The sequence below is a fragment of the Vicia villosa genome, linkage group LG6 (assembly GCF_029867415.1).
Source record: "Vicia villosa cultivar HV-30 ecotype Madison, WI linkage group LG6, Vvil1.0, whole genome shotgun sequence".
Lineage (NCBI taxonomy): Eukaryota > Viridiplantae > Streptophyta > Magnoliopsida > Fabales > Fabaceae > Vicia > Vicia villosa.
Genome location: NC_081185.1, coordinates 164,336,247 through 164,363,486, shown reverse-complemented (window position 1 = coordinate 164,363,486; position 27,240 = coordinate 164,336,247). Strand labels below are relative to the sequence as shown.

At 32.9% G+C, this 27,240-nt stretch overlaps 1 protein-coding gene and 1 pseudogene across 2 annotated transcripts; both read right to left on the bottom strand.

Annotated features, from left to right (window-relative positions):
• Positions 1–1,189: 1,189 nt before the first annotated feature.
• Positions 1,190–8,200, bottom strand: LOC131610987 (ABC transporter G family member 39-like). Of its 2 annotated transcripts, XM_058883095.1 has the most exons (20): positions 7,889–8,200; positions 7,680–7,800; positions 7,510–7,598; positions 7,350–7,434; positions 6,947–7,237; positions 6,663–6,753; positions 5,617–6,517; positions 5,160–5,320; positions 4,930–5,033; positions 4,657–4,822; positions 4,479–4,562; positions 4,270–4,406; positions 3,843–4,175; positions 3,466–3,756; positions 3,283–3,366; positions 3,055–3,188; positions 2,735–2,962; positions 2,459–2,630; positions 2,104–2,358; positions 1,192–1,984 (listed from the first exon to the last, which is right to left on the bottom strand). In XM_058883095.1, the coding sequence occupies exons 1-20, from the start codon at positions 8,047–8,049 to the stop codon at positions 1,715–1,717; spliced, it is 4,158 nt and encodes a 1,385-aa protein (XP_058739078.1). In that variant the 5' UTR covers positions 8,050–8,200; the 3' UTR covers positions 1,192–1,714. The 2 variants fall into 2 exon arrangements, with proteins under 2 accessions (XP_058739079.1, XP_058739078.1); XM_058883096.1 differs by having other exon boundaries at positions 1,190–1,984; positions 4,270–4,562; positions 7,889–8,090.
• A 4,979-nt stretch (positions 8,201–13,179) lies between these two features.
• LOC131610986 (ABC transporter G family member 39-like) lies at positions 13,180–19,817 on the bottom strand (annotated as a pseudogene).
• Between the last annotated feature and the right edge of the window lie 7,423 nt (positions 19,818–27,240).

Sequence of the window (27,240 nt, the reverse complement as noted above, 5' to 3'; positions counted from 1 at the left end):
CCAATTGATAAATGCTTTAGGCATTTCACACCGTTTAAATAAGACAATTAATTTTGTATGAGAAATAAAAATTAGGTATAAATTTACATTAGTATTCTACATTAATATTAATTAAGGAAAAAATCATTAATATTAGAATTATAAAGTGACTTATAATTTGAAATTCTTTTTCTTTTCAAAATGATTTACTATTTACAACTTCCTCTACCTTTCTTTTAGAGCCACCAAGTAAATCAAAAATATATATATTACACCAAAATACATTTTACTTGAGGCACTCCCATTTTTCTAAAAACAAGTCTGGAAGTGTATCTTCAGATTAACACTTATAATGATTTTTGTTTGTTTCACAATTTAGTGAATAACTCAAAAGCCTGTTTTGAATTTGTCAAGCAGAAATTGAAATTGATAAACATACTACTTTATATGTATTTCACATCTAAGTGAATAATTCAAAAGTGCAATTTTAGATTTGTCAAGTAGGAAATTGAATAAAACATCACCTTACATATATGATTCACTCATAATCATACCTCCATTTCTTCTTCAAACCATATCAAAACATCCCTCCATACTTAATCACTTATTGTACACCAAAACACGTTCTAAGTTAGACACCCCATTTCCCCAAAAAAACCTGTTTAGAAGTGTATTTCTGGATTAACCCCTACAATAATTTTGTTCATTCCACGATTTAGTGAATAATTCGTAAATGGAGTTCTGAATTTATCAACCAGAAATTTGACAGACAAACCTCCTTGCATGTATTTCACAACTAAGTGAATAATTTGGAAGTGCAGGTTTAGATTTATCAAGCGGGAAAATAAATAAAACACCATCTTGCATGTATGCTTCACTCATTATCATATCACTATTTCTTCTTCAAACTCTAATAAAACTTTGTTCCATACTCAATCACCTATTGTACACCAAAACACGTTCTAAGTGAAACACCCCATTTTCTCAAAGACTAGTGGTCCTGCAGAAGTGCTCATATAATGGAAGGATCTGCCCAGTTTTGAAGCTACATGAGAATCAGTTGAAACAATAAAGGAACAAGTTCCTTCATTTCACCTTGAGGACAATGTGACTCCTTTGGGGGAGAGTACTGTTAGGCAAAGTGTAATAAGAAGGATGGACATTGAGAATTTTACTAAGGGTTATTAAATAGGGAGGGAACCAAACTCGCTAATCTTGGTAAGAATGTGTCTATAATTTTCTGTCAGCATTTTATTATCAATACAGTCTGTATATATGTGCTGCCAACTCTGATTCAGAATCTTTCTCCACAGTTTATTCTAAAATAAATACTTATTATTCAGTTATATATCCCATTGATACCGGTTTCTATCAAATACCTCCCTAATTTATGCCACTACTAGGGAATCTAATAACAACCTTTACAGCCTAGCTTCATATAGGCAAAATAGATTTCAAAGATACTTAAACTAAAATTATTCTCATGATGAGTGACATAAATTGTTTCAAAAGGATTTGTTCAAAACCATGCCTTGAAGTGTGAATAATTCATTCCAAAATTGGCTTAGGAAAATTGAATCCTGATCACTGTTCTTAATATTTTTAGTAACTTCACCATATTTTGCTAACAAATCTACCAGTCTTGTTCCTTTCAAAAAGATTGAAATAAATACAAAACACCAATAAGAAAACTTAACATAATTTTTAAACTGAAGTAGAAATGGTTTTCCTGATACTATCTTTTCTGGAAGTTGAAGAATTTGATGCCAAAGGCAAAGACAAATGCAAAGAGAACAGCCCATCCTATATGAGCAACAGCAACTTGTGGAAGGAAATCATGATTATAACCCCAACTTTGTTTCAAGAAATCCTTCAGGTCCATGCTTCCTGCTCCTGGTATCTCTATTTCTGTATTTTTGTCACCTAGTTGTGAGGTTATAAGGCCATATAGTGTCCATGCAATAGGAGAAGCCCAATAGTACCATCTCCACCATATAGGAATTTGCTGTATATCATACCGAGAAAGTAAATGTATGTTAGTTTCCATCTTAAAAGGACATAAATGCATTAGTATCATTTACATTATGAAAATATGAATCACAAGTCAAAAGGAAGACGGCGTACCTTCACAGGAATGACGAAGCCAGAGAATAAGTTCCAAAAATTCATAAAGAAACCCATTAGAATGGAAGCAACAATTTCGTCTGGTGTTATTGCAACGAGCATCATTCCATACAATGTGAAGTAGATAAAACTCATTAAATTGTAGTAATAAAACGATAACAAGTTTGCCACCTTCCATTCAAAGCCAATCATGGGGTAAAGGATTATTGTGAATACGGCTGTTTGAATTGCATTATAAATCGTCTCAACAGCCACCTGCATTATCAATTAATTGCTATTAGTATATCTCCAACGATAAAACAAAATGGAATTTGTTAGAAAAGTCAACCGGATAACTCTTCCTTTGTTTTTATACCTGACCAAATGCATAGGGTAATGCAGAATATAATCCTGCCGCTCTTTCTCGATATAAGACTGTTCTTGCAATAGATACAACTGGCTGCACTGCTGAAGAATTCATTGTGCCAAGAAAAAGCATGGCGGCGTACATGGCTCCCAAAAGATTCAGTAAATCTTGTTGTGTTTTGCTGCCAAAATATTTGTTAAGCAAAAATTTAAGTGAATATATTAATGAAATGAAATTTAATTTGTTAGAGGAAAAATTGAATGAATATGCATTTTTAGGACTTACTACTTTTTGCCTTTCTGCCAAAATATTAGACCAAACAATAGTGCAACGAGTATGGTCATGAAAAATCGGACAGCATTATATTGAGAATGTCTCCAGTAGGACAGATTTTGTTTCCAAAAGTTAGCTTTGCATTGAACAAAAAATGATTGCGAATATTTGGTTGGGAAGAACAAGTCTTTCGAATGTGGTGCAGGAGTACTGAGCTCTTTTATCAGTTCTTGGTTCCTCCTAAAGGAAGTACAAAGAAAACAAGATTTATAAAGCTAGAAGTATTGTCGCTTGTAACTTAAGCAAACATAGTTATAACAAAAAACACTTACCGGTAAAGGGTAGAGTTGTTATAAATGTGTGCAAAATCTACATCTAATTGAGCCTCAACTGAAGCGGAGCTGACCTCAAGCATCCACGTGGCCGGATTATAACCATCCTTGATTTTCTGTACCCCTGAGATAGCCTGAAGTTTGTGTACATTGATGAAGTTATTAAGATCTATAATAAACACTTCAAAATGGCAGACATGCAAAACCTTTAACATTTTCAATACTCACTTCGAAATATTCTACAAGCTTATGTGAATGGCGACCAAGAGGTCCGGCATAGATAACCTGTCCTCCTCTTTTCATCAACAATAGCTAGAGTAGCAAAGAAATCAAAGTTGAATATATTCAATAATACTCAACCAAGGAAATAAATAACATTGAAACTCTTGAGTCTAGAGAGTCTAGACTTGCCTCGTCAAAAGCTTCAAAAATGTCTATGCTTGGTTGATGAATTGTGCATACAACAGTTCTCCCTGTGTCTACTGTGTTTCTCACGGTACGCATAACGATAGCAGCGGCTCTAGCATCGAGGCCCGAAGTTGGTTCATCCATGAAGATGATTGAAGGGTTGGCAACCAGTTCCACAGCAATAGTAAGCCTTTTCCTTTGTTCTGTTGATAGACCATCCACGCCAGGAAGCCCCACAAGAGCATCTCTAAGTGGTTTAAGCTCTACTAACTCCATAACTTCTTCGACAAACATCTACATCAGCAATAGAAATTAAAACTATGTATTGAAAAAAAAAAATTCATCAGAGACTTAAGTTGATCAAGCTTGTACCAACACACCTTTCGAGTTTGTGTCTTTACATCTGAAGGAAGACGAAGCCACGCCGAAAACAGTAGTGATTCATAGACAGTAACATGTGGAGAATGAATATCGTTCTGTTCACAGTAACCGCTTATTCGAGCGAATGTTGTTTGGTTCTTTTGGTAACCTGATATGCTGATACTTCCTTCAATGTATCCACTTGTTTTTCTTCCAGCTAATACATCCATAAGGGTTGTCTTTCCAGCACCGCTAACACCTACAAGTGCTGTTAATATTCCTGGTCTAAAAGCACCGCTGACATCTTGTAATAGTTGAAGTTTATCCTTGTTGACTCCTTGACTCTGCATTTCCTGATGTGATAAAAGTCATAAAACATAATTAGTGAGGTTAAATAGTCCAATAACATAGAAAAATGGTATGCTTAGTTAGAATTGAGAGACTTACTGCTGGCATGTCTACATAGTAGTTTATATGATTGAATGTCATTGAAAGAGGTTGAAATGGTAGAACCATCCCTCTTTTAGATTCATGGTTTGATGAATTCATAGTATCCGAAGAATTTCTTACTGCCATGTCGATACCTGTTCTTAAACAATAAGATACATGTATGATCACAAAGAAGTTATTAAATATAAAAGAATATAGATTCAAACCTTCAAGGGGATGTTTTCTAGAGGACGAACTTCTATTCTTCTTGTGGTCTTCATCCTCAACGACTGCTTTCGAATCACTAAAAGCTGAAATTTTGGTGTAATATTATAACTATTTAGAACCCATCAAAAAACTATTGAACTATAGACATGGAAAATCAAAAGAAAGTTTATAACTTACGATTCAAATAAGTTAATGCGAGAAGGAAGAGAATGTTGAAGAGAATAGTAAACCCAACCAACGCTCCAATGCATATCCAATACCAATAATGTTCAGTATACAAGCCTCTGGCTTTGAGAAGTACTGTTCCTACTGTTGGTGCATCAATTCTTGTGTCTGTATTTGGCTGCAAAAGATAAAAAGAGAGGATATTTGACAATGCTAAATGTTCATATCATATATAATAGCAATAATGATAGAAGTTACAAACAAAATGGGAATATTGATTCTTACTTGACTCCATCTTTTGTCTAAGAATTCATTAATTGTTATGGCATTCTGGCCATACATTATAGGAGATATATAGTAGCCCCAAACCATCCATGGCTTAATGGCCTCTACAAGAAGGAAAGAGAATCTATAGCAATCAATATTTGTTCAAACTATAGCTAGCGCAAGTTATCAGTGCGTAGTGTATGCTAGTGTTGTAAGAAAAAGCCATCAATTATCAATCAATCAATTACCTTTGGCAATAATGAACCCTCCTAGCACAAATATCACTTGCAATACCATTGTAGCTAATGAACTAGCAACAACTACTGTTCTACCAACTACAGCGATAAATCGAAATAAGGAGAGCGACATCTGATGAACGGCAAACAATGCCAAGAATTGTCGGAAAAATCTGATCATATAGACAAGAAATTATTATTATATTTTCTAAAAAATGTTGAAGCCAAAATATATTGATGTACTAACAGGACACATATACCTAATTGTTTATAATTTGATAAAAGGGAAGTAAATGAATGTAACTATATATGTGTCTGTGTCCGACACCTTGTTGTGTCAATATCTAATCTAGACGCAGGTTGGAAACCAGATGGACACCAGACCTGCCTTCAATTTGAAGTGTCTCCTAAGAAAAATGGTTGCTGATATATATATCATATATAGTTGATACAAGTAAACTCATATTACCTGCTAGCAGAAGGAGCAAACCCAATTGTAAAATATGTAAGAAGAATCCATATCCATGTTTCCAGAAAGGAGATAGGGATCCTAAGAATTGCTAAAGGTAACCCAAATGCCCATGCAGGGAAAAACTTGAAATCTCTTTGTTTGTAGAAAACAGGAAGCCTAAAAATTGTCATGCCTAGCTCTGACAACCCGTTAAACATCACATTTATCAGTGTAAAGAATAGTGCACCATAGAATTTTTGTCCATCTTGAACCGTTCCAACCGGCATTTTTGTTCTAAAGAACACAGTAAAAGTAATAATAGCCATGATTGTTATCTGTGCTATTTTGAAGACATAAACAAAAGCATTCCTCTTCAGAAGAAGCCATTCTTTAGCGACACATGCCTTAAATAGTTCCGAATTTGAAATACCATATTTTTCTTTCACTAAAGCATCTGGGTGAGTTTGTTTCTTATTATAAGGAACCTTAAGCTCAGACACAAGCTTCTCTCCAATATGGAATGAACTAAAAGAATCAACAAACTCAGGAACTGAAACATATCTATAAGGTTCATCTCTTCTAGACCAGTATTGTTCTTGATCTTTTTTGGATGTTACTTCTTGTAAGAAATCAGCGACACCTTTTCTATCTGGACACCTAAAACCTGTGGTTTCAAAGAACTCTAGCACATTTTCGCGTGGACCTTGGTAGACAATTTGACCTTCTGAAAGCAGGATAATATCGTCAAAGAGTTCAAATGTTTCAGGTGCTGGTTGTAAAAGAGAAATGAGCGCAGTTACATCCATTATATGAACCGTTTGTCTCATGAACTTGCATATTTGAAAAGTAGTTGAACTATCCAATCCAGTTGAAATTTCATCCATAAAAAGTGCTTTTGCTGGTCCTACCAGCATTTCCCCTACAAGTTCCAACAAAATCAATCAGTACAGATTCATAAATAAGTACAAATGTTGTTTTGACTTAATTTATTTATCAAAAGTGTAAGATTAAATGTTTAATAAACGTAGATTGTCGGTTAAGAATGTATTAAAAAAGAATAGAACCTGTTGTTACTCGCTTCTTTTGTCCTCCGGAGATACCCCTTCTCATTTCATTGCCAACCATAATGTCAGCACAAATATCCAATCCAAGCATCTATTAACATAATAAAATTCAGCTTTTACAAAAGTGCATAAGTTTGGATAAACAAATTAACTAGTCTTTCATAACATAGTCACCTATCATAAAAGTGCTTATCTATAAGCTATTTTTAAAATAAGATTAAAAAGAAGTCTGACTGTTTATAAGTCAATCCAAATATGTCCAAGATAGAAGGGGAGGCACAAACCTTGAGAACGTAATCCGTTACAAAACTGGTTTTTTGGCCTGAAATTGCAGTAGCCTTCATGAAAGCATCAATCTCAGGGTCTGGGTTGATTCCAGCTTCTCTCTCCCTTCTTGAAAGTTCCATTAACGTTTCATACCTATTGCCAACACCTAAACAGCGTGACGAAAAATCCAATGTCTCTCTCACAGTAACTTCTCCATAGTGAAGGTCATGCTGACCAATATAAGCACAAGTTTTCGTAGCAACGAATTCATTTAGCTCATGACCGCAGTAAGTGACTTTCCCAGAAGCCTATTCACATCCAAAACTTGATTGTCACAAAATTTACAATTTGAAAAAAATAAAAAGGCGGTGTTTAACTAAACTTATTTAAAAAAGTAATAAATTTAAATTTGCAACAAACCCTTAAATTGGGATCAAGTTTTCCTGCAAGTGCAAGAAGCAATGTTGTTTTTCCAGAACCCGGTGGACCCAAAAGGAGTGTCATTCTGAAATTATCACACCAAATTAAATAAATTATAATTAAAATGCAAAAACAATGCATGAATCACAGAAGTACATACCTTGAGGGTTTCACAATCCCACTGACATTTTTGAGAATCTGAATCTCTCTTTTCTTGGACGGTGCAAGATGAAACCATCCAAGAACACTCTACCATGCAAAGAAACAAACGAATCAGGCAATAAAACCTTAAAATTACACAAACAGTTAAATCTGATCAAGTTGAACTACCTCTAAAGTATTGATAGTGACATTAAGAAGAGTAGGAAGCGCTCTACTTCCAACATGCACATCTCCTTCCACTGATAAATCCTCATAACGAACTTCAATTTTCGGAATTTCAATCCCAACTCTGTATTGATAGTCACAAATGTAAACACAATCAGCATCATGAATGAATGCTATTAATGCGAAAATCAATAAAAAACACTGTAACAAACCTGTCTTGTCTGTCTCTAATCTTGCGGAGGAATTTATCATTGTCTTGTTCAACACTCTCGAGAATACTATCCAATAATATTTTCTTGTCACGTAAACTATCAACTTCACCATGCACATCTTTTCCATCTTCATTAACGTGATTCATTGCACCTTTTCTCATACGCTCAAAAGTAAAGAACCGTTTCGAAATGACTTTTTTCTTTCGTTATGCAAAGTGCTTGAAAATTGAAATGAGAGTTAAACGAGAAAGTGTAGTATATATAATGAGTTTATTGCTGCCATTGAAGACGTTGCTATATAAACGTGATTTTGCCTTTTGACTACACTCTACCAACAATTAGGAAGATCAAGCTTCTAGAAATCCATTGTAGGCCACTAAAAATATAAGGAGAAAAATTTAAATTACTTTTGCTTTTTTTAGTATTAAATTGTATTCTAGGAAATTGTTTTTGGAAAAATAAATTTATATAGGAAAAAAATATGTACGAAATATTATGGTGTCATTATAACGTTCAAGTGGAAACAGTGAGAATACAATGAATCTACCTGTTTGCTTTAGTCCATTAAAATTTAAACTTTTCCATTATTTACCATTAGCATTGATGAAAATTAATTATTTTTTCCAAAAAAGTTTAATATAATTAAATTTATATAGAAATAGAAGATAAATGGACAAGCATTATTATTCTTTTTTTAGACTATTTATTAGAAGTTCATATTGGGTTGAACAACTTTTTATTTTTTGCAATTTCTTTTTTCATTTTTATATATTTGTCTATATCTTTGACGAAAAATAAAAAATATTCTATAAATTCGTAGAAATATTTTTGGATACACCATTATCTTAAAATTTAATTCGGAAATGTATTTTTGAATGTTTTTAAGGGTTTGTTTATAATGTATTTTCAAATTAATTTTTGTTTTTAAATTAAGGGAAGTTTTCAGGGATAAATCTATAAACCTGCTCAATGTATATAACTCGCATCAAACCCTCTATCTTCTCCTTCTTTATTTTCTGAATATTTTTCATCCTTCATTGGAGCTCGTAAGCAACCTTGTGCAAGTCTACTTTTCAAGTAACAAAAGTACATCTACTTCAATCTTTCCAATCCCGACTCACTCTATATACTACATTCAACATTGTTCATCCTCATCAACAGTTTTTTGAATAAGTTTGTCATTTTTTAAAATTTTTGAATGGTGTATTAGAATTCGAAATAGGTAATGTTACAAATATGCACTTTGATTTGGTTGCATTTTGAATCGTTAGGGAAAATGTAGAAATTGCTTCTACCATTGAAGCAAAACACGAGTTTTTTCGATGATGCATCTTCGAATTGGGTTATTTCTTATTCTCAGAGATGCATCTCCGAATTGGGTCATTTCTATTGTAGAATTGCAAACTAGTGTCTTTTGCTCGTTTTTTTCTTAAGGAAAATGGCGGTGAACAACAATTGTCGAATGAGACTTTGACGTGAAACCCAACACGCATTCGTTCGCCGCGAGAGGGTTCGACTTCAAAATGACCAAGTCAGAGTTCTAGGAGCTGCCTATCACAGGGGTCCTTATCCCATGGGCATGTCTCCCTTGCTCATATCTCCCCTAATCAAGCCTCTCTTGCTCACATACGCTAGAAGGAAGTTTCTGATGCACATGATGGTGTTCTTCCACTTGCAGACCCTTATCTAGGAGGGCCCATTGATACCTCATTACTTATATCCTATATAGACCATGTTGCTCTACGTGTTTGGGCTTAACATGTTTGGGCTGAAGAGGTATATTTGTTGACGATTTTTATTTTTCTATTTTAACCAAATTTAATGTGACTGATATTGTTAGGTTTTCTTATTAACAGGAATGCGATTGTTTGAAATGTGTTCACCACCGTTGAAAGATTCACAACCTTTCTCAGCTTAAGGATGAGTAGTTCTAAAGTGTCATCAGATACTCTGGTCTTGCCGGGCTGTGTTCTTCCAGGTACAAGACCATCAGTCATGGCATGCAAGGGACTTTTGGTGACATATGACTTAAAGAAACGCCATCCTTCCACTTCCTCATTGGCGAGATGATAATTACACAAGAAGACATCGTTTGCCTTCTACACCTTCCCATCAGGGGGAAGTTACTTGATCATTCAAGGATCAAGCGAGATGAGGCCTAATGGATGATGGTCATTTATTTGGGAGTTGGCCCAATGGATTCCCTGACGCAGTGTGAAACACCAGAGGTGTTCATGCTAAATTTTCATACTTGATGGAGCTTTATGAACAAAACTTGGAGTTGGACGAGGAAGCCGCCGACAATGAACTACATTTTACCTATCACCGAGAGTGTGATTTGAGGTGTTTCCTTCTATTCTTGGTGGACACGTCCATGTTTGTGGACAAAAGTGCAACCTACGTAGATGTGGCATACGTTAAGTATTCCATCGACTTGTCAGTCATTCACGAGTGAAATCGGGCGGGGGGGGGGGGGGGTCGTATGCTTGGTATACTTGTAGTCCAAGTTGAGCGAAGGTTCACTTTGGATAACAAAGCAAGTGACAGGCTCCTACACCCTTTGACGATAATTTCCTTAGTCACTATTAGTTTAAAAACAACATTTTTTTACATTTGTTACTAATGTTTTTTTTCTTATTCATTTTTAGGGATGGATCCTATCCTAATTTCACCGCATACACGTGTTTGATCGTGTGCTAGGGTATACCGAGGATTATCCACATGCTTGTCTTTATTGTCCACGTAGAGGGAATGGTGTTGTGCGACCATTCTGTGTGTATATTGACAGGACTCAACATGATGATATTGATTGGACACCGTACGTCACTCACCGGGAGACTATTGTCATCGATCCCATTTCATATTATTCCTGATGACTAACTTGTGGGACTAATTTGATGTATATGTATATGCCAGAGTAATGCATCGTCAATTAGGATTTGTGCAGATCATTTTGAGATCCTCTTTGTTAGTGCTCTTATAAGCATCTTCCTAAGACATTTTTGATGACATACTGGCGGATTACGACAGTCATCTAGTAGAAAACTATCAGAGTATGTCAGCCACAAGTCATTTGCATTATGCCATTGGTTACATGATTTGGTTCTATTTCGTGTCACACCCTGTCATGACACCAGAGTCTCCTAAACGTCCTCCTAAGCCTATTCATGAGAAGATCCTGAAGAATGAGCAGATCCAAAATAACTATATCATTGATGTGTTGTCGATTTGCTAAAATATGATACAAATTACATATGAAAACATAGAATTTGAATTGTTTGAGATAAGTGACAATGATGCAGTTGCCCTAGCACATTCCAATAAAAAACCGTTTTGAAATTAGTTTTTTCTTTCGTTTCCAAAGTGCTTGAAATGAGAGTTAAATGAGAAAGAGTAGTATATATATTGCGTTTATCGCTGCCAATGAAGACGTTGCTATAGATGTCATTTTGCCTTTTGACTATCGTCTACCAACATTTAGGAAGATCAATCTTCTAGAAACTCACTGTATGCCACTATAAATATGAGAAAAATTTAAATCACTTTTGCTTTTTTAGTATTAAATTGTATCTTAGAAAACTGTTTTGAAAAAAAAAATTGTAGTAAAATAACTATATTTGAAATAATATGATGTCATTATAACATGCAAGTGGAAACAGTGAGAATACAATGAATCTACCAGTTTGCTTTAGTCCATTAAAATTAAACTTTTCAATTATTTACCACACTACCATCGATGAAAATTGATCATTTCTCCAAAAATAATTAATATAATAAAATTTATATAGAAATAGAAGATAAATGGACAAGCATCATTATTATTTTTTTTAGACCATTTATTAGAAGTCCATATTAGATTGAACAACTTTTTTATTTTACAATTTCTTCTTTCATTTTTGTATGTTCTTTTAAATCTTTGGTGAAAAAATAAGAATGCCTTATGAGTTCAGAGAGATACTTTCGGACACACCACTATTTTAAAATTTAATTCGGAAATGCATTTTGGAATATGTTTTAGGATTTGTTCGCAGACGCATTTCGGAATTAATCTTTGTTTTCAAATTAAGGGAAGTTTTCGAAGATAAATCTCTAAACCTGTTCAATCTATATAACGTGCGCGAGACTCTCCTTCTCACGTGAATGTCGTGCTAACAATCCAGATAAATACATCAGCTAGCAACATCCCACACAATCTCTAAACCTGTTCTATGTATATAACGTGCGCGAGACTGTCCTTCTCACGTGAATGTCGTGCTAACAATCCAGATAAATACATCAGCTAGCAACATCCCACACAATCTCTAAACCTGTTCAATGTATATAACGTGCGCGAGACTCTCCTTCTCACGTGAATGTCGTGCTAACAATCCAGATAAATACATCAGCTAGCAACATCCCACACTGTTCCACGCACATGCAATCATCAACCATCTCCATTTTTTTAAAGAGAAAAGCCACTTAACAAGTATTCAAATACTTTTCCAATCAAACTTCATTTTTAGTCTCTTACTGAATACTAATTTTACAGGATCAGCCCCTCACCACTGTATCCAAAACCGCAAACCACTGCAACATACCATAAATCCATTCTTTCCGATCAATTCTAATTTATAACATTGTATATGAGAAAAAAATTATCCCTTAGAAGTAGAAATGATAGTTGAATAGGAAAAAAGACGTGGTAAAGAAGAAGAAAAAATAGGATAAAATTTTGAAAGATTGTTTGATAACGACATGGTAGAAAATATATGAAACGACACAAATGTTTATCAAAAAAATGAAATGACACAAATTGTCCTGAAAAAAAATTGATGAGATGTACAAAAAAAATTAAGATTCCGATTTTATAAATTATGAATAGTTTATATCAAACTGATATTTGTTGTTCTATTAAAAAAAATTAACTATGACGCAAAAACACTTCTATGAATTGGATATCATGATGTTATGTGACTTGTATAACACTCCTATAATACGTGTTAGAAAATTCAGCAAATCTCAAAAAATGATAATTTTATTTGTTTTGACAATCTTTGAATTGATTTCTGATAGTCGTATCTCGGATAAGGTTTTTAAAAAAGTCTTTTCTTTCAACAAACTTTATACTTTTTTTTTAAAGATCTCACACGTTTTTTTTTAGAGATCTCACACGTCTAAAATGATTAGATATGTGTTGAAACAATGCTAATCAATAAAGGATTGATGAAATTGAATGGAGATATCAAGTTCTTCTTGAGGTGTCTGCTTGGATGCTTAACTCCTTGAAGAAGGATCAAAGTCTTGTTTGTGTTGCTAGAATTATTCCTTTGTAGTTTTTCTTTGTTGTTTGGGCCTCGGCCCTCCTTAATACCAAAAAAAAATAAAATAAAGGATTGATGACATTAAATTTGATAATGTTTTTCTTTTTTAATACTTCCAATCCTGGTATGATTCTATGGTATGCTATTCAATAGTTTTTTATTTTAAGCTGATATCTATTGTATGATTCTATCTCTTTTGGAAGTTGAAGAATTTGATGCCAAAGGCAAAGACAAATGCAAAGAGGACAGCCCATCCTATATGAGCAACAACAACTTGTGGAAGGAAATCATGATCATAACCCCAACTTTGTTTCAAGAATTCCTTCAGTTCCATGCTTCCAGCTCCTGGTATCACGATTTCTGTATTTTTGTCACCTAATTGTGAAGTTATAAGGCCATATAGTGTCCATGCAACAGGAGAAGCCCAATAGTACCATCTCCACCATATAGGAATTTTCTATATAAATTATATAGAAGAAAGTAAATATATGTAAGTTCCGATATTAAAAACATTTCAATGCACTTTAAATCAAAAAATCAAGTTCTCAAAAAGGTAGATGACATACCATCCTAGGAATCATGAAGCCAGAGAATAAGTTCCAAAAACCTGTAAAGAAGGTCATGCAAATGGAAGCAACAACTTCGTCTGGTGTTATTGCGACAAGCATCATTCCATACAATGTGAAGTAGATAAAACTCATTAGAATGTATTAATAAAACCATAAGAAGTTTGCCACCTTCCATTCAAAACCAATCATGGGGTAAAGGATAAGTGCGAAAATGGCTGTTTGAATTGCATTATAGATTGTCTCAACTGCCACCTGCATCATCAAAGAATTGCTTTTAGTATAGAAATTTATTAGGACATGTGAATATGAGAAAAAAATTATTTTTTTTCCTGTTTTTAAGGATTGCAGGAACTTTCCTGCACAAGTAATAATAGAAGATACTTTCGCAAGTCAATAGGATCACTCTTGCTTTACTTTTATACCTGACCAAATGCATAGGGTAATGCAGAATACAACCCCGCTGCTCTTTCTCGATATAAGACAGTTCTTGTAATCGAAACAACTGGTTGCACCATTGAAGAGTTCATTGGACCAAGAAAAAGCACGGCAGAGTACATGCCACCCAAAAGATTCAATAAATCTTGTTGTGTTTTTCTGCCAAAATTTTGGTTTGGCAAAAATTAAAGTGAATATATTAATGAAGTGAAACATAAGTTGTTAGAAAACAGAAGAAACCATTGCTAAGGAAAAATTAAATGAATATGCATTTTTATGACTTACGTCTTTTTGGCTTGCTTCCAAAATATTAGACCAAACAATACTCCAGTGAGTATGGTCATGAAAAATCGGACGGCATTATATTGAGAGTATCTCCAGTAGGACAAATTTTGTTTCCAAAAGTTAGCTTTGAATTGAACAAAAAATGATTGTGAATATTTGGTTGGGAAATACAAGTCCTTCGAATCTGGTGCAGGAGTACTGAGCTCCTTTATAAGTTCTTGATTCCTCCTAGAGAGAGTACAAAGAAAACAAGATTTATAAAGCTAAAAATGTTGTTGCTTGCAACTTAAGCAAACATATTTACAACAAAAAAAAAGCTTACTCGTAAAGGGTAGAGTTGTTATAAATGTCTGCAAAATCTACATCTAATTGAGCTTCAACTGAAGCAGAGCTGACCTCAAGCATCCATGTGGCCGGATTATAACCATCCTTGAGTTTTTGTACCCCTGAGATAGCCTGAAGTTTGTGCACATTGATGAAGTCATTAAGATCTATAATAAACACTTCAAAATGGCAGACATGCAAAACCTTTAACATTTTCAATACTCACTTCGAAATATTCTACAAGCTTATGTGAATGGCGACCGAGAGGTCCGGCATAGATAACCTGTCCTCCTCTTTTCATCAGCAATAGCTATAGTAACAAAGAAATCAAATTTGAAGATATTCAATGATAGTCAACCAAGGAAATAAATAACATAGAAACTCTAAAGTCTAGACTTGCCTCATCAAAAGCTTCAAAAATGTCTATGCTTGGTTGATGAATTGTGCACACAACTGTTCTCCCCGTGTCTACCGTGTTTCTCACGGTTCGCATGACGATAGCAGCGGCTCTAGCATCAAGGCCTGAAGTTGGCTCATCCATGAAAATGATTGAAGGGTTGGCAACCAGTTCCACAGCAATAGTAAGCCTTTTCCTATGTTCAGTTGACAGACCATCCACACCTGGAAGGCCCACAAGAGCATCTCTAAGTGGTTTAAGCTCTACCAACTCCATAACTTCTTCCACAAACATCTACATCAGCAATAGAAATAAAAAATGAAACCAAATTTGTATCGAAAAAGAATTTCATCATAGACTTAAGATGACAAAGCTTGTACCAACACACCTTTCGAGTTTGTGTCTTTACATCTGAAGGAAGACGAAGCCATGCCGAAAACAATAATGATTCATAGATAGTAACATACGGAGAATGAATATCGTTCTGTTCGCAGTAACCGCTTATTCGAGTGAATGTTGTTTGGTTCTTTTGGTAACCTGATATGCGGATATTTCCTTCAATATATCCACCTGTTTTTCTTCCTGCTAAAACATCCATGAGGGTTGTCTTTCCAGCACCGCTAACACCTACAAGTGCTGTTAATATTCCTGGTCTAAAAGCACCACTAACATCTTGTAGTAGTTGAAGTTTATTCTCATTGACTCCTTGACTCTTCATTTTCTGATGTCATAAAACATAAGCTTATATATTCAGCGAAAAATCCAAAGAGGTTACATGATCGAAGTGAAAAACAAGAAAAATTCATATTTATACACTAGTGAATGTTAAGCTTCTACTTAGTTCAAAATGGTAGTTTACATAATTAATAGACTCACTGCTGGCATGTCTACATAGTAGTTTATATGATTGAATGCCATTGAAAGAGGTTGAAATGGTAGAACCAATCCTCGTTTCGGTTCATGGTCTGATGAATTCATAGTATCTGAAGAATTTTTTACTTCCATGTTGGTACCTGTTTTAAATCAGAAAGATTTAGCAGTGTTAAATAACATATTTCCATTGAATACATGAGAACTATTTGCAACTATTGATCAAAAAAGAGAAATTTGAACAACTAAAGTTTCCTGAAAACATTGCTGCAAAATGAAGAAAAAGGACTTGTATTGAAAATTTTGAAGCACTCAAATCTATCTAGAACTGCTGCAACTAACCAACTAAAACATTTTTATGAAAAATAATTAATGCTGCTAAGTAATTAGTTATACACACACTTCTATAGATGATAATGAGATACACTTAGAATCACCCAAGAAATTATAAAGAGGGAGTTATACTAGTAGATAGACAAGAACCTTCAACGGGATGGTTTCTAGAGGATGAACTTTCATTCTTGTCATCTTCATTTGCAGTGACTGCTTTCGAATCACCTAACGCTGAAGTTTAATAACTGTTTAGCAGCCGTGAAAAACTATTGAATTATAGGCGTTGACAATCAAAAGAATATGTAACTTACGATTCAAATAAGTTAATGCAATAATGAAGAAAATATTGAAGAGAAGAGAAAACCCAACCAAGGCTCCAATGCATATCCAATACCAATAATCTTCAGTATACAGGCCTCTGGATTTGAGAAGTACTTTTCCAACTGTCGGTGCATCGATTCTTGTGTCTGTATTTGGCTGCAAATGAAAAAAGACGAATGAAATTTAACAATTCTTAAAGTTCATATCATATGTAATAGCTGTAATAAAACACTGGACACAAATGTGTTTGTTTCTTGAAAGTATATTAAGGCAGTGGGAAACAAAACGGGAATATGAAATTCTTACTTGACTCCATCTTTTGTCTAAGAATTCATTAATTGCTATGGCATTCTGGCCATACATTATAGGAGATATATAGTAGCCCCAAATCATCCATGGCTTAATGGCATCTACAAGAATGAAAGATAATATGTAGCAATCAGTATTTGTTCAAACTTTAGCTAGCGCAAGTTATCAGTGCATAGTGTGTGAGAGTGTTGTATGAAAAAAGCCATTAATTATCAATCAATTCATTACCTTTGGCAATAATGAACCCTCCTAGCACAAATACCACTTGCATTATCATTGTAGCTAATGAACTAGCAACAACTAGTGTTCTACCAACTACAGCGACAAACCGAAATAAGGAGAGAGACATCTGATGAATGCCAAACAATGCCAAGAACTGTCGAAAAAATCTGATCATATAGACAATAAATTATTATTCTATTTTCTAAAAATTGTTGAAACCAAGATCACCGATGCACTAACACAGACATAGATGCCTAATTGGTTATAATTTGATAAAACGGAAGTAAATGAATGTATCTACATATGTGTCCATTTCTGACACCTTGCTGTGTCAGTATATAATACCTGCGCAAGTTGGATTAAGGACACGCCTTCAATTTGAAGTATCTCTTAAGGAAGTTTATAAAAGTAAGCTCATATTACCTGCTAGCAGAAGGAGCAAACCCAACAGTATAATATGTAAGGACAATCCATATCAATGATTCCAAAAAGGAGATAGGGATCCTAAGAATCCATATAGGTAATCCAAATGCCAATGCATGGTAAAACTTGAAATCCCTTTGTTTGTAGAAAACAGGAAGCCTCGAAACTGTCATTGCTAGTTCTTCCATCCCATTAAATATCACATTTATCAGTGTAAAGAATAATACACCGTAGAATTTTTGTCCATCTTGAACAGTTCCAACCGGCATTTTTGTTTTAAAGAACACAGTAAAAGTAATAATAGCCATGATTGTTATTTGTATTGTTTTGAACACATAAACAAAAGCATTCCTCTTCATAAGAAGCCATTCTTTTGAGAAGCACGCCATAAATAGTTCCCAATTTGAAATTCCATATTTCTCTTTCACTAATGCATCTGGGTGAGTTTGACTCTTATTATAGGGAACCATAAGCTCTGTCCCAAGCTGCTCTCCAATATGAAATGAACTAAAAGAATCAACAAACTCAGGAACTGAAACATATCTATAAGGTTCATCTTTTCTAGACCAGTATTGTTCTTGATCTTTTTTGGATGTTACTTCTTGTAAGAAATCAGCGACACCTTTTCTATCCGGACACCTAAAACCTGTGTATTCAAAGAACTCTAGCACGTTGTAAAAGAGTTCAAATGTCTCGGGCGCTGGTTGTAAAAGAGAAATGAATGCAGTTACATCCATTATATGAACCATTTGTCTCATGAACTTGCATATTTGAAAAGTGGTTAAACTATCCAATCCTGTTGATATTTCATCCATAAAAAGTGCTTTTGCTGGTCCTACAAGCATTTCCCCTTCAAGATACAACAAAAGCAATTAGTACAGATTCATAAATAACTACAAATGCGTTTATGAGTTAATTTATTTATCAAAAGTGTGAGATTAAATGTTTAATAAGCTCAGATTGCTGATTAACCTGTTGTTACTCGCTTCTTTTGTCCTCCAGAAATACCCCTTCTCATTTGATCACCAACCATAATGTCAGCACAAGTATCCAATCCAAGCATCTGTTAACATGATAAAGTTCAGCTTTTACAAAAGTGGATAAGTTTGGATAAACAATGCAGTTCACCTTTCGTAGCATAATTTCTTATCATATCAGTGCTTATCTATAAACAATTTTTAAAAGAAGATAAAAAAGTCAAACTGTTTTAATAAGCTACCATAAAAATAAGCTTAGAATAGCTTATAGACATGTAATAATTTGTTTCAATATATTTTTCTAATCAGCTTCATAAGTGCTTATTTCAACAATTAAGCTCAAATATGTCAGAGATAGAATCAGAATACAAACCTTGAGAACATAATCAGTTACAAAACCGGTTTTTTGGCCTGATAATGCAGTAGCCTTCATGAAAGCATCAATTTCAGGGTCTGGTTTGATTCCAGCTTCTCTCTCCCTTCTTGAGAGTTCCATCAACATTTTATACCTATTGCCAACACCTAAACAACGTGATGAAAAATCCAATGTCTCTCTCACTGTAACTTCTCCATAGTGAATGTCATGCTGACCAATATAAGCGCAAGTTTTTGCAGCAATGAATTCATTTAGCTCATGGCCACAATAAGTGATTTTCCCAGAAGCCTATTCACATGCAAAAACATATCTCACTTAATTGTCACAAAATTTACAATATAACTATATTGAGTTAGAAAAAGTACTAAAAAAAGGAACAAACCCTTAAATTGGGATCAAATTTTCCTGCAAGTGCAAGAAGCAATGTTGTTTTTCCAGAACCCGGTGGACCCAAAAGGAGTGTCATTCTGACAATTACCACACCAAAATTCAATAAGTTATAAATTAAATTGTAAAAACAATGCATGAATCACAGAAGTACATACCTTGAGGGTTTCACAATCCCACTAACATTTTTGAGAATTTGAATCTCTCTTTTCTTCGAAGGTGCAAGACGAAACAATCCCAAAATGTTCTACCATAACAAGCAAATAATAACACTCTCAAATTTAACTAAAAATTACATAAATCTGATAGTTTTTGTATGAAAAAAAAAGTACCTCGAAAGTATTGATGGTGACATTAAGAAGAGTAGGAAGCGCTCTACTTCCAACATAGACGTCTCCTTCCACTGATAAATTCTAATAACGAACTTCGATTTTTGGAACTTCAATCCCAACTCTGTATATTGTAATGCATTGTAGTCACAAATGTAAACATAATCACCATCATGAATGCCTTTAATATGATAATAGAGAGATCTCTACCACTCCAATACTCGAGCAGTAGACAATCCAATGTAGTTTGGTCGATTATTGAATATTAGTCTGCAATCAACCAGCGTTGTACAAGTTGATCGACATTTACGTAGACCATAGTAGTCCCAACCAACCAGTGGAGTGGCTATAAATATCTCAATTTTGATTTTTAGTCTTTAAAGAAAAGTCGATTTTTAGTCCCTATAAAATTATTTTTTACTCATTTTTAGTCCCTCTACTAAAAGTCAATTTTTTTTCAAGGGACTATAAGTAATTTTTATAGGGACTAAAAACATATTTAACTTTTTTTTTTAATAATTTTTATTGTCTTACATAATTTTTAAATTCTTTTTTTATAAAACTTTCAAATAAAAATTTGATTTGAATAGTTATTGTTGAAATGTTATTTTACATATCTAATTTTTTATTAAAAAATATTTAAATATTAAAATTTTAAGAAATCACTTAATTTTGAAATTACTTCACATAGATTTTCATAAACATCATTTTTAAAAAATTTTGATTTTGATTGATGTTTTAGAAAAATATTTTAAATAATCAACTTTAAAAAAAACAAACAAAAAAAAAACTAAATTTTGAAAAAATTTATCTGGGTGACCAGGTTTGGGGGGTGCTCTACACATAGGAGTCACCCTCCATGACGCCAATGTAAAACTTTTTGAAGGAATGCGCCGCCAAGGTGGCGCCAATGTTGAAGCCAAATTTAGAGTTTTCCCTTTGTGACGCGTATGTACATATTTTGTACATAAGAGCCATATGGGGTGGCTCTTATGTGCTAGGGTATCTTCTATAAATATACCCCTAATCTCCCTTCATTTTCCACATATTTTTTCTACCGTTTTCTCACATTCTCTCCGATTTTTCTTGTCATGGCGGATTTGTCGATTTTTAAGAGAGATGATCATGTGTTTTACTCAACTGTGAATCTCCGATTTAAATAAAATTTTGGAACATTCATTCCATGGACCATCTGAAGAGGTCGTTGTTGCACTGGTTAGACGAGGAGTACGAAGCTGGTGAAAGCATCAGATGAAATCAGAGGCAGAGAACGAGGATTATAATGCCCCGAATATTTCGTTAATTATTTTAATTATGCATTTTTGAATTTTTCAATGAATTATGAAGTGGTTAGGAATTATTAGAGTTTATACTATTTTATTTGAATTAATTAATTAATTAGTATAATGAGAATGTGAGCATTGGGCCTGTTATGAGGTTGGAAGTAGCATTAGTGGGGGTGTAAGTTAAGCCTATTAGTAAAAGTGAGAAATTAGTGAAAAAGAATAAAACAAGGAAGTTAGGAGAAAGATGGAGAATTCTGAAAATTGTGAAAGAACATAGAAACAGAAGAGAAGAGAGAGCTAGGGCAATCCCATTTGAAGCTTAGAGAAACCTTCAATCCAAGATAAGGGTGGGGTTCTTACTCTCTAAGAGTTGACATGATGATGAGTATGGTAGAGATTAGGCTTCATAATTGTATATCCATGAATGTGTAAAGAATTTGAGTTTTTGATGTGTTTATGATTGTTGTGAATGCTTTGTAATGTTTGTGCAATTGAAAGAATTGGTGTTTAGATGTGAATAATGGTATGATGTTGGTATTTGCATTGAAAAACTATGATTATTGGTGATTTTCGTATGGGAAAAGCATGAGTTTTTGGGGTATTGAAGGGTTGAGGTTCGTAGCAACAAAATATCACATTTTTGGGTCTGCTACAGCAGGAACCGGTTTCCCAAATAAGGGAACCGAGTTCCCAGAGTTTCTATGACATTTCGTAAAATATTTAATTCAAATTTTCAATATTAAAGACAAATGCAAATGATGGATAACTCAACTCCTAATAAATAACAAATTATCTTAAGAGTAAGAATGAATCGGTTCTTCAATCATATTACAATGAAAAAAGATTAGAATACATATTAATATTTAAAATATTTCATCATTAAAATGGTCAATTTATGAATGTTTTTTATCTAAATCTAACTGATTGTGTCTAGTATCGCTTTATAAGTGCACATTAATATTTATACATGTTTTATTCCTTTGATCTAACTTGTGTCTCATAACATTAAAGACAAGTGTAAAAATCAAAACAAAGCTAAATAATGATCTTATGTAGAATATATATATATATATATATATATATATATATATATATATATATATATATATATATATATATATATATATATATATAATTGTCACTATTTATATAGAATTGTTAATAAATAAAATAAGTATCATGTTGATAGTGTCCCGTGATAAAAATAGAAAATTTGAGATTTGAAAATAAGAATTGTGTCTCAAATAAAGACAATGGTTAATTAAAATAAAATAGGTATTTTGTTGATAATGCCCTGTGAAAAAAATAAAAAATTTGACATTTAAAAATAAGAATTTTATGTCTCAAATTAAGACAATTATTAATTAAAATAAAAAAGATATTTTCCTGATAGATACCCGTCAGTAAAGTAAAAATTTTAACATTTGAAAATAATTTTTTTAATAATTAAGAATAATTTTTTAATAATTATAAAATAATTATGTTTTCGGTTGAGTAAATTTTTACGTGTTCTATTAAAAAATTTAATTTATTAGTTTATTCATGTTTAGAAAAATAAAAAGAGAAAAAAATCTAACGAGAAAAAATTTAAATGAAAATTGTGAAGTGTATAGAGTATTTGATAGAGAGAGTGAAAGATATAAATAATTCAATTTGAAAAAAGAGGAAAAATATATTTTGAAATGAGATAGTGGTTTTGTATCGTCAAGTGCAACACTTTATTGAATAGAGAGTGTGATTATATTGATCTTTATGTAAATACTCATAGAGAGTGAATGACATTTTTGATAGAATGATGGTATCTTCCAATAATAGCTAGATAGTAGATTCAAATTAATCTTTCCATTTAAATTAAGTTTTTGGTATTTTTTATGTGAATTTGTAATAATTATGGTATGTGTTAAAGAAATGTTGTTGTGTCTAACTCAACCCTACAAAACCGGTTAGTAGGGTGAAGATTCCTCCACTTATAAGCACATGTCTGGATCATATATTGTCCAATGTGAGACTCTTAACACATCCCCTTATGCCTAGGACTAGACATTAACACACCCCCTTATGCCTAGGACTAGACATTAACACACCCTTATGCCTAGGACTAGACATTAACACACCCCCTTATGCCTAGGACTAGACATTAACACACCCTTATGTCTAGGACTAGACAAATGGATATGGTGGCCTACCTAAACTTAAACGAGACTCTCATACCATGTTAAGAAATGTGATTGGGTCTAACTCAACCCTATAAAACCGGCTAGTAGGGTGAAGATTGTCCCACTTATAATGATGTTTTAATCTTCTAAAATTTTATTAAGTGGATAGTTTTATTACTAATAGTAATAAACAAATATTTCCTTATTTTTTTAGGTCATGCTTTTGAAAATTCAAGAATTGAATTGTGTACTGAAATACATACATCAAAACTAATTTGGCTCATGAAGATATTCATCCCGCTATCAATTATTTTTTAGATATTTAATAAATTATATTAATTTTATTTTAAAAAATTAATATATATATATATATATATATATATATATATATATTAATTAAAAAAAATAAATATAATTTTAGAATGAGCTTCATCCTCCTTACATATACACATAAAATAAAAGTATATATAAATTATTTATTTTATATATTTTATTCATTTATTCTAAATTAAATATCATATAACTAAATAAAAATTGTCGCATAATGCCAAATATTTTTTAATCTTCTATTACTCATATTTATAACAAATTATCTTAAAAGGATCATAAGAAAATAAAATATACTCCATATTCTAACAAAAAAATATTAGTCTAGTATACTATAGTTTGTGAAGTAATTGATTGGTTGTGAATGGAACAAGAAAATCCAAAGAAGGGTTATGATATGACAAACCTGTCTTGTCTATCTCTAATCTTGCGGAGGAATTCATCATTGTCTTGTTCAACAATCTTGAGGATACTATCCAACAAGATTTTCTTGTTCATCTCCGGTCAATGCAGATGCCATTTTACTAACTAATCAGCTAAAACAGTTAATGCATATTTATTTATATAGTGCTTCAAGTGAGACTAAATTTCCTACGAAGGAGGATGAGAAAGTGTCGTATTAGAGAGGAAATTTGGTTTAAATGGTTTTAAATTGATTTTCTCAATCTTGTCAAACCATGAGAGATTTAAAGTGAACAGGAACTTAATTGATATTTTATCTATAGATGTATACTAAATATGAATGTTGAGATATTATTGGTTTAAATATTTTTTTTTATGTATTATTAAAAATTGTCATTTAAGCTCTGTTTGGTTTTGTATGAGAAAATGTTTAATTCATATCATTAAAATTATTTTTTAGATATATGTTGGTACATTGATAAAATTGTAAAAATTAGCAAGAGATGGAGTTACCTAGGCTATGGCAAAGCATGGTCAATCTCATTAATTTGTCTTCTAGTGAACTTAACATGAGAGTTTTTAAATAAAAGAGTCAGTAATCGATTTCATTCACGTGTAACATCACCAAAATCCAAATCATTGAGTTTTAGAGTGTTCACACTACCCACAACGCTTTTGGCATCCAATTAGAAATTCACACTGTCATATCCAAGCTCATGCGCCCATTTAATAGATGTCATAGAACCTAACTTCTTCGATATCAACTTTTTTACTATGTGAAAACTATTTCGTTCGGGCTGCAACAAAACAACCACCATCATCTTTAATGCAAGTACCTATATCTACCTTATTATTAGAGAAGAATGTATCAATGTTGCATTTGAAGCGATCAACTTAAGATTTTCACATTGTCATATCCAAGCTCATGCGCCCATTTAATAGATGTCATAGGACCTAGCTTCTTCGATATCAACTTTTTTACTATGTGAAAACTATTTCGTTCGGGCTGCAACAAAACAACCACCATCATCTTTAATGCAAGTACCTATATCTACCTTATTATTAGAGAAGAATGTATCAATGTTGCATTTGAAGCGATCAACTTAAGGTTTTCACATTGTCATATCCAAGCTCATGCGCCCATTTAATAGATGTCATAGGACCTAGCTTCTTCGATATCAACTTTTTTACTATGTGAAAACTATCGTTCGGGCTGCAACAAAACAACCACCATCATCTTTAATGCAAGTACCTATATCTACCTTATTATTAGAGAAGAATGTATCAATTGCATTTGAAGCGATCAACTTAAGGTTTATTCCACTTAGTGTCTATTTTCTTAAAATAATTTTTTAACATTATATTTGTTAAAAAAAATTTAATAAATTTTTTTTAAAACAATTAAATAAAAAATTGTTTAAATTCTTTTAAAGTTGTTTTCTTTTTTGGGTACATTGTTCATTAAAAAAACATATGAAAAAAAGAGTTTTTTTTACACGCACAAAAAATATTTCCCTTTTTTTGCACAAGAAAAACACGTGAATAAAAAGTGTGTTTTTAATTAAAAAAAACGCTAATTTCTTTGCTTCAAATATTTTCTCATAGCCAACGTGTATGTAAGCATTCAGAAAGCCTAAAACAAATAGAACGTCACACAATTGTAGTGAAAATGAGCAAACAGTGGTCAATTGTCACAATCTTCATCTCACTCTTTCATTTTCGTAAGTACGCGTTGCTTCTTTTCTCAATCTTTGTATTTAATAGTGCTTCATTTGAATACGTTCTTCTTCATATTTTTTTAGGTTATTTGTTATGTAAGTTTATCTTTTTATCAAACACTTAGAGGTAGAAGAAGACCAATTGTTGGATAGATGGCTAGAAACTACATGTGTGTGAGATGCGACCAATCGTTGGATAGATTTTGAGAGATTAGCATGGTAACTTCGTGATGGATATTCTATGATGGATATTTTGTGAATCAAAACTTTTCGCACTAAATTAGCGGTGGAAAAATTTTAATGTTTTATTTGTTTTCTAATTCCTTACAACTTCAATTAATTTAAGGTGTTTCTTTACATAATGATATTAACATTTTATCACATGGTCCGACCCAGATGATAGAAACTCATAAGGATAAAATTAAGGGTGGTACAACTAAAGTCCATGTTCATTCTTTAAAATGCATAGTAAAAAGTTAGGTCAACTTGGATTAGGTTATTGATACTAATTGAAATATAATACTCTTCTATTGTGTTTGGTTGATTGGAACGAGTTAGGTCTACCTATTGGATAAGACACACTCAAAATGATGACTTTAATTAGTCTCTTTGATGGTTGGATAGTTTCAATCAATGTTGTGAGAATTAGATTAAACTCTAGTGGGTCGAAGAGTAGTTTCTGGTTCGACATAATTTATGTATGAGTTGAAGCTTGTTCGCATACTGATGTCGAAGTAATGCGTATTGTAGTCGAAGGTGTTCTAACACGAATTTGTCGAAATGCTAGGATTGTTAGTATTTCAAATTGAGCCTGTTTGTAATGTTCAATTGTTTAAGTTAGCTTGTACCCTAAGTTAGCTTGTAATGGATATTTGTGAAAAAACCCATTAGTTTAGTATGTTAGGTTTATTATAAATAACATACTAGGCTCTCATCATTGCATACGACAAATCCTAATTAAGAGTGAGAGGGTTATTTGTTATTCTTGTAACAGTAGTAATCTTGTTTAAGGAGAAATTAAAGAATAGCAGTTATAACCAATTCCTTGTTGCTCTTCTTGCCTTCCTATTGTGTTCCCTATTATACTTTGTTCTTGGCATCATTTTCACAACAAATTGGTGCGGCGAGCGTGGAGAAGATGCCTTCAACAAAGTATGAGATTGAAAATTTCACCGGAGTGACTGATTTCGGTCTGTGGCGCTTGAAGATGAAATCCTTACTGGTTTAGTAGGGTTGTTTGAGAGCGTTGAAGGAAGCGACGGCTATGGACGTTGCATTAACAGAAAAAGAAAAGACAACTATATAGAGAAAGCCCACAATGCTATTTCGTTGAGCCTTGGTGATAAGGTTCTTTGACAGGTATCAAAGGAGACGATGACACCAAGTTTATGGGTAAAACTTGAAAGATTGTACATGACCAAATCGCTGGTGAATCGACTCTACCTAAAGCAAGCTTTGTATTCATTTAAGATGATTGAAGACAAAGTGTTGGCTGAGCAGTGAGATATGTTTAACAAGCTGATTCTTGATCTTGAAAATATTGATGTGAAGATTGATGATGAAGATCAAGCATTGTTACTGTTATGCGCTTTGCCTCGAACATATG

Excerpts from the sequence above, each read along its gene's own strand:
- LOC131610987 (XM_058883096.1), bottom strand. The coding sequence starts at position 8,049 with ATGAGAAAAGGTGCAATGAATCACGTTAATGAAGATGGAAAAGATGTG. Across the intron at positions 7,801-7,888 it reads ATTAGAGACAGACAAGACAG|AGTTGGGATTGAAATTCCGA; the intron begins GTTTGTTACAGT and ends CTATCAATACAG. Across the intron at positions 2,963-3,054 it reads AACAACTCTACCCTTTACCG|GAGGAACCAAGAACTGATAA; the intron begins GTAAGTGTTTTT and ends TACTTCCTTTAG.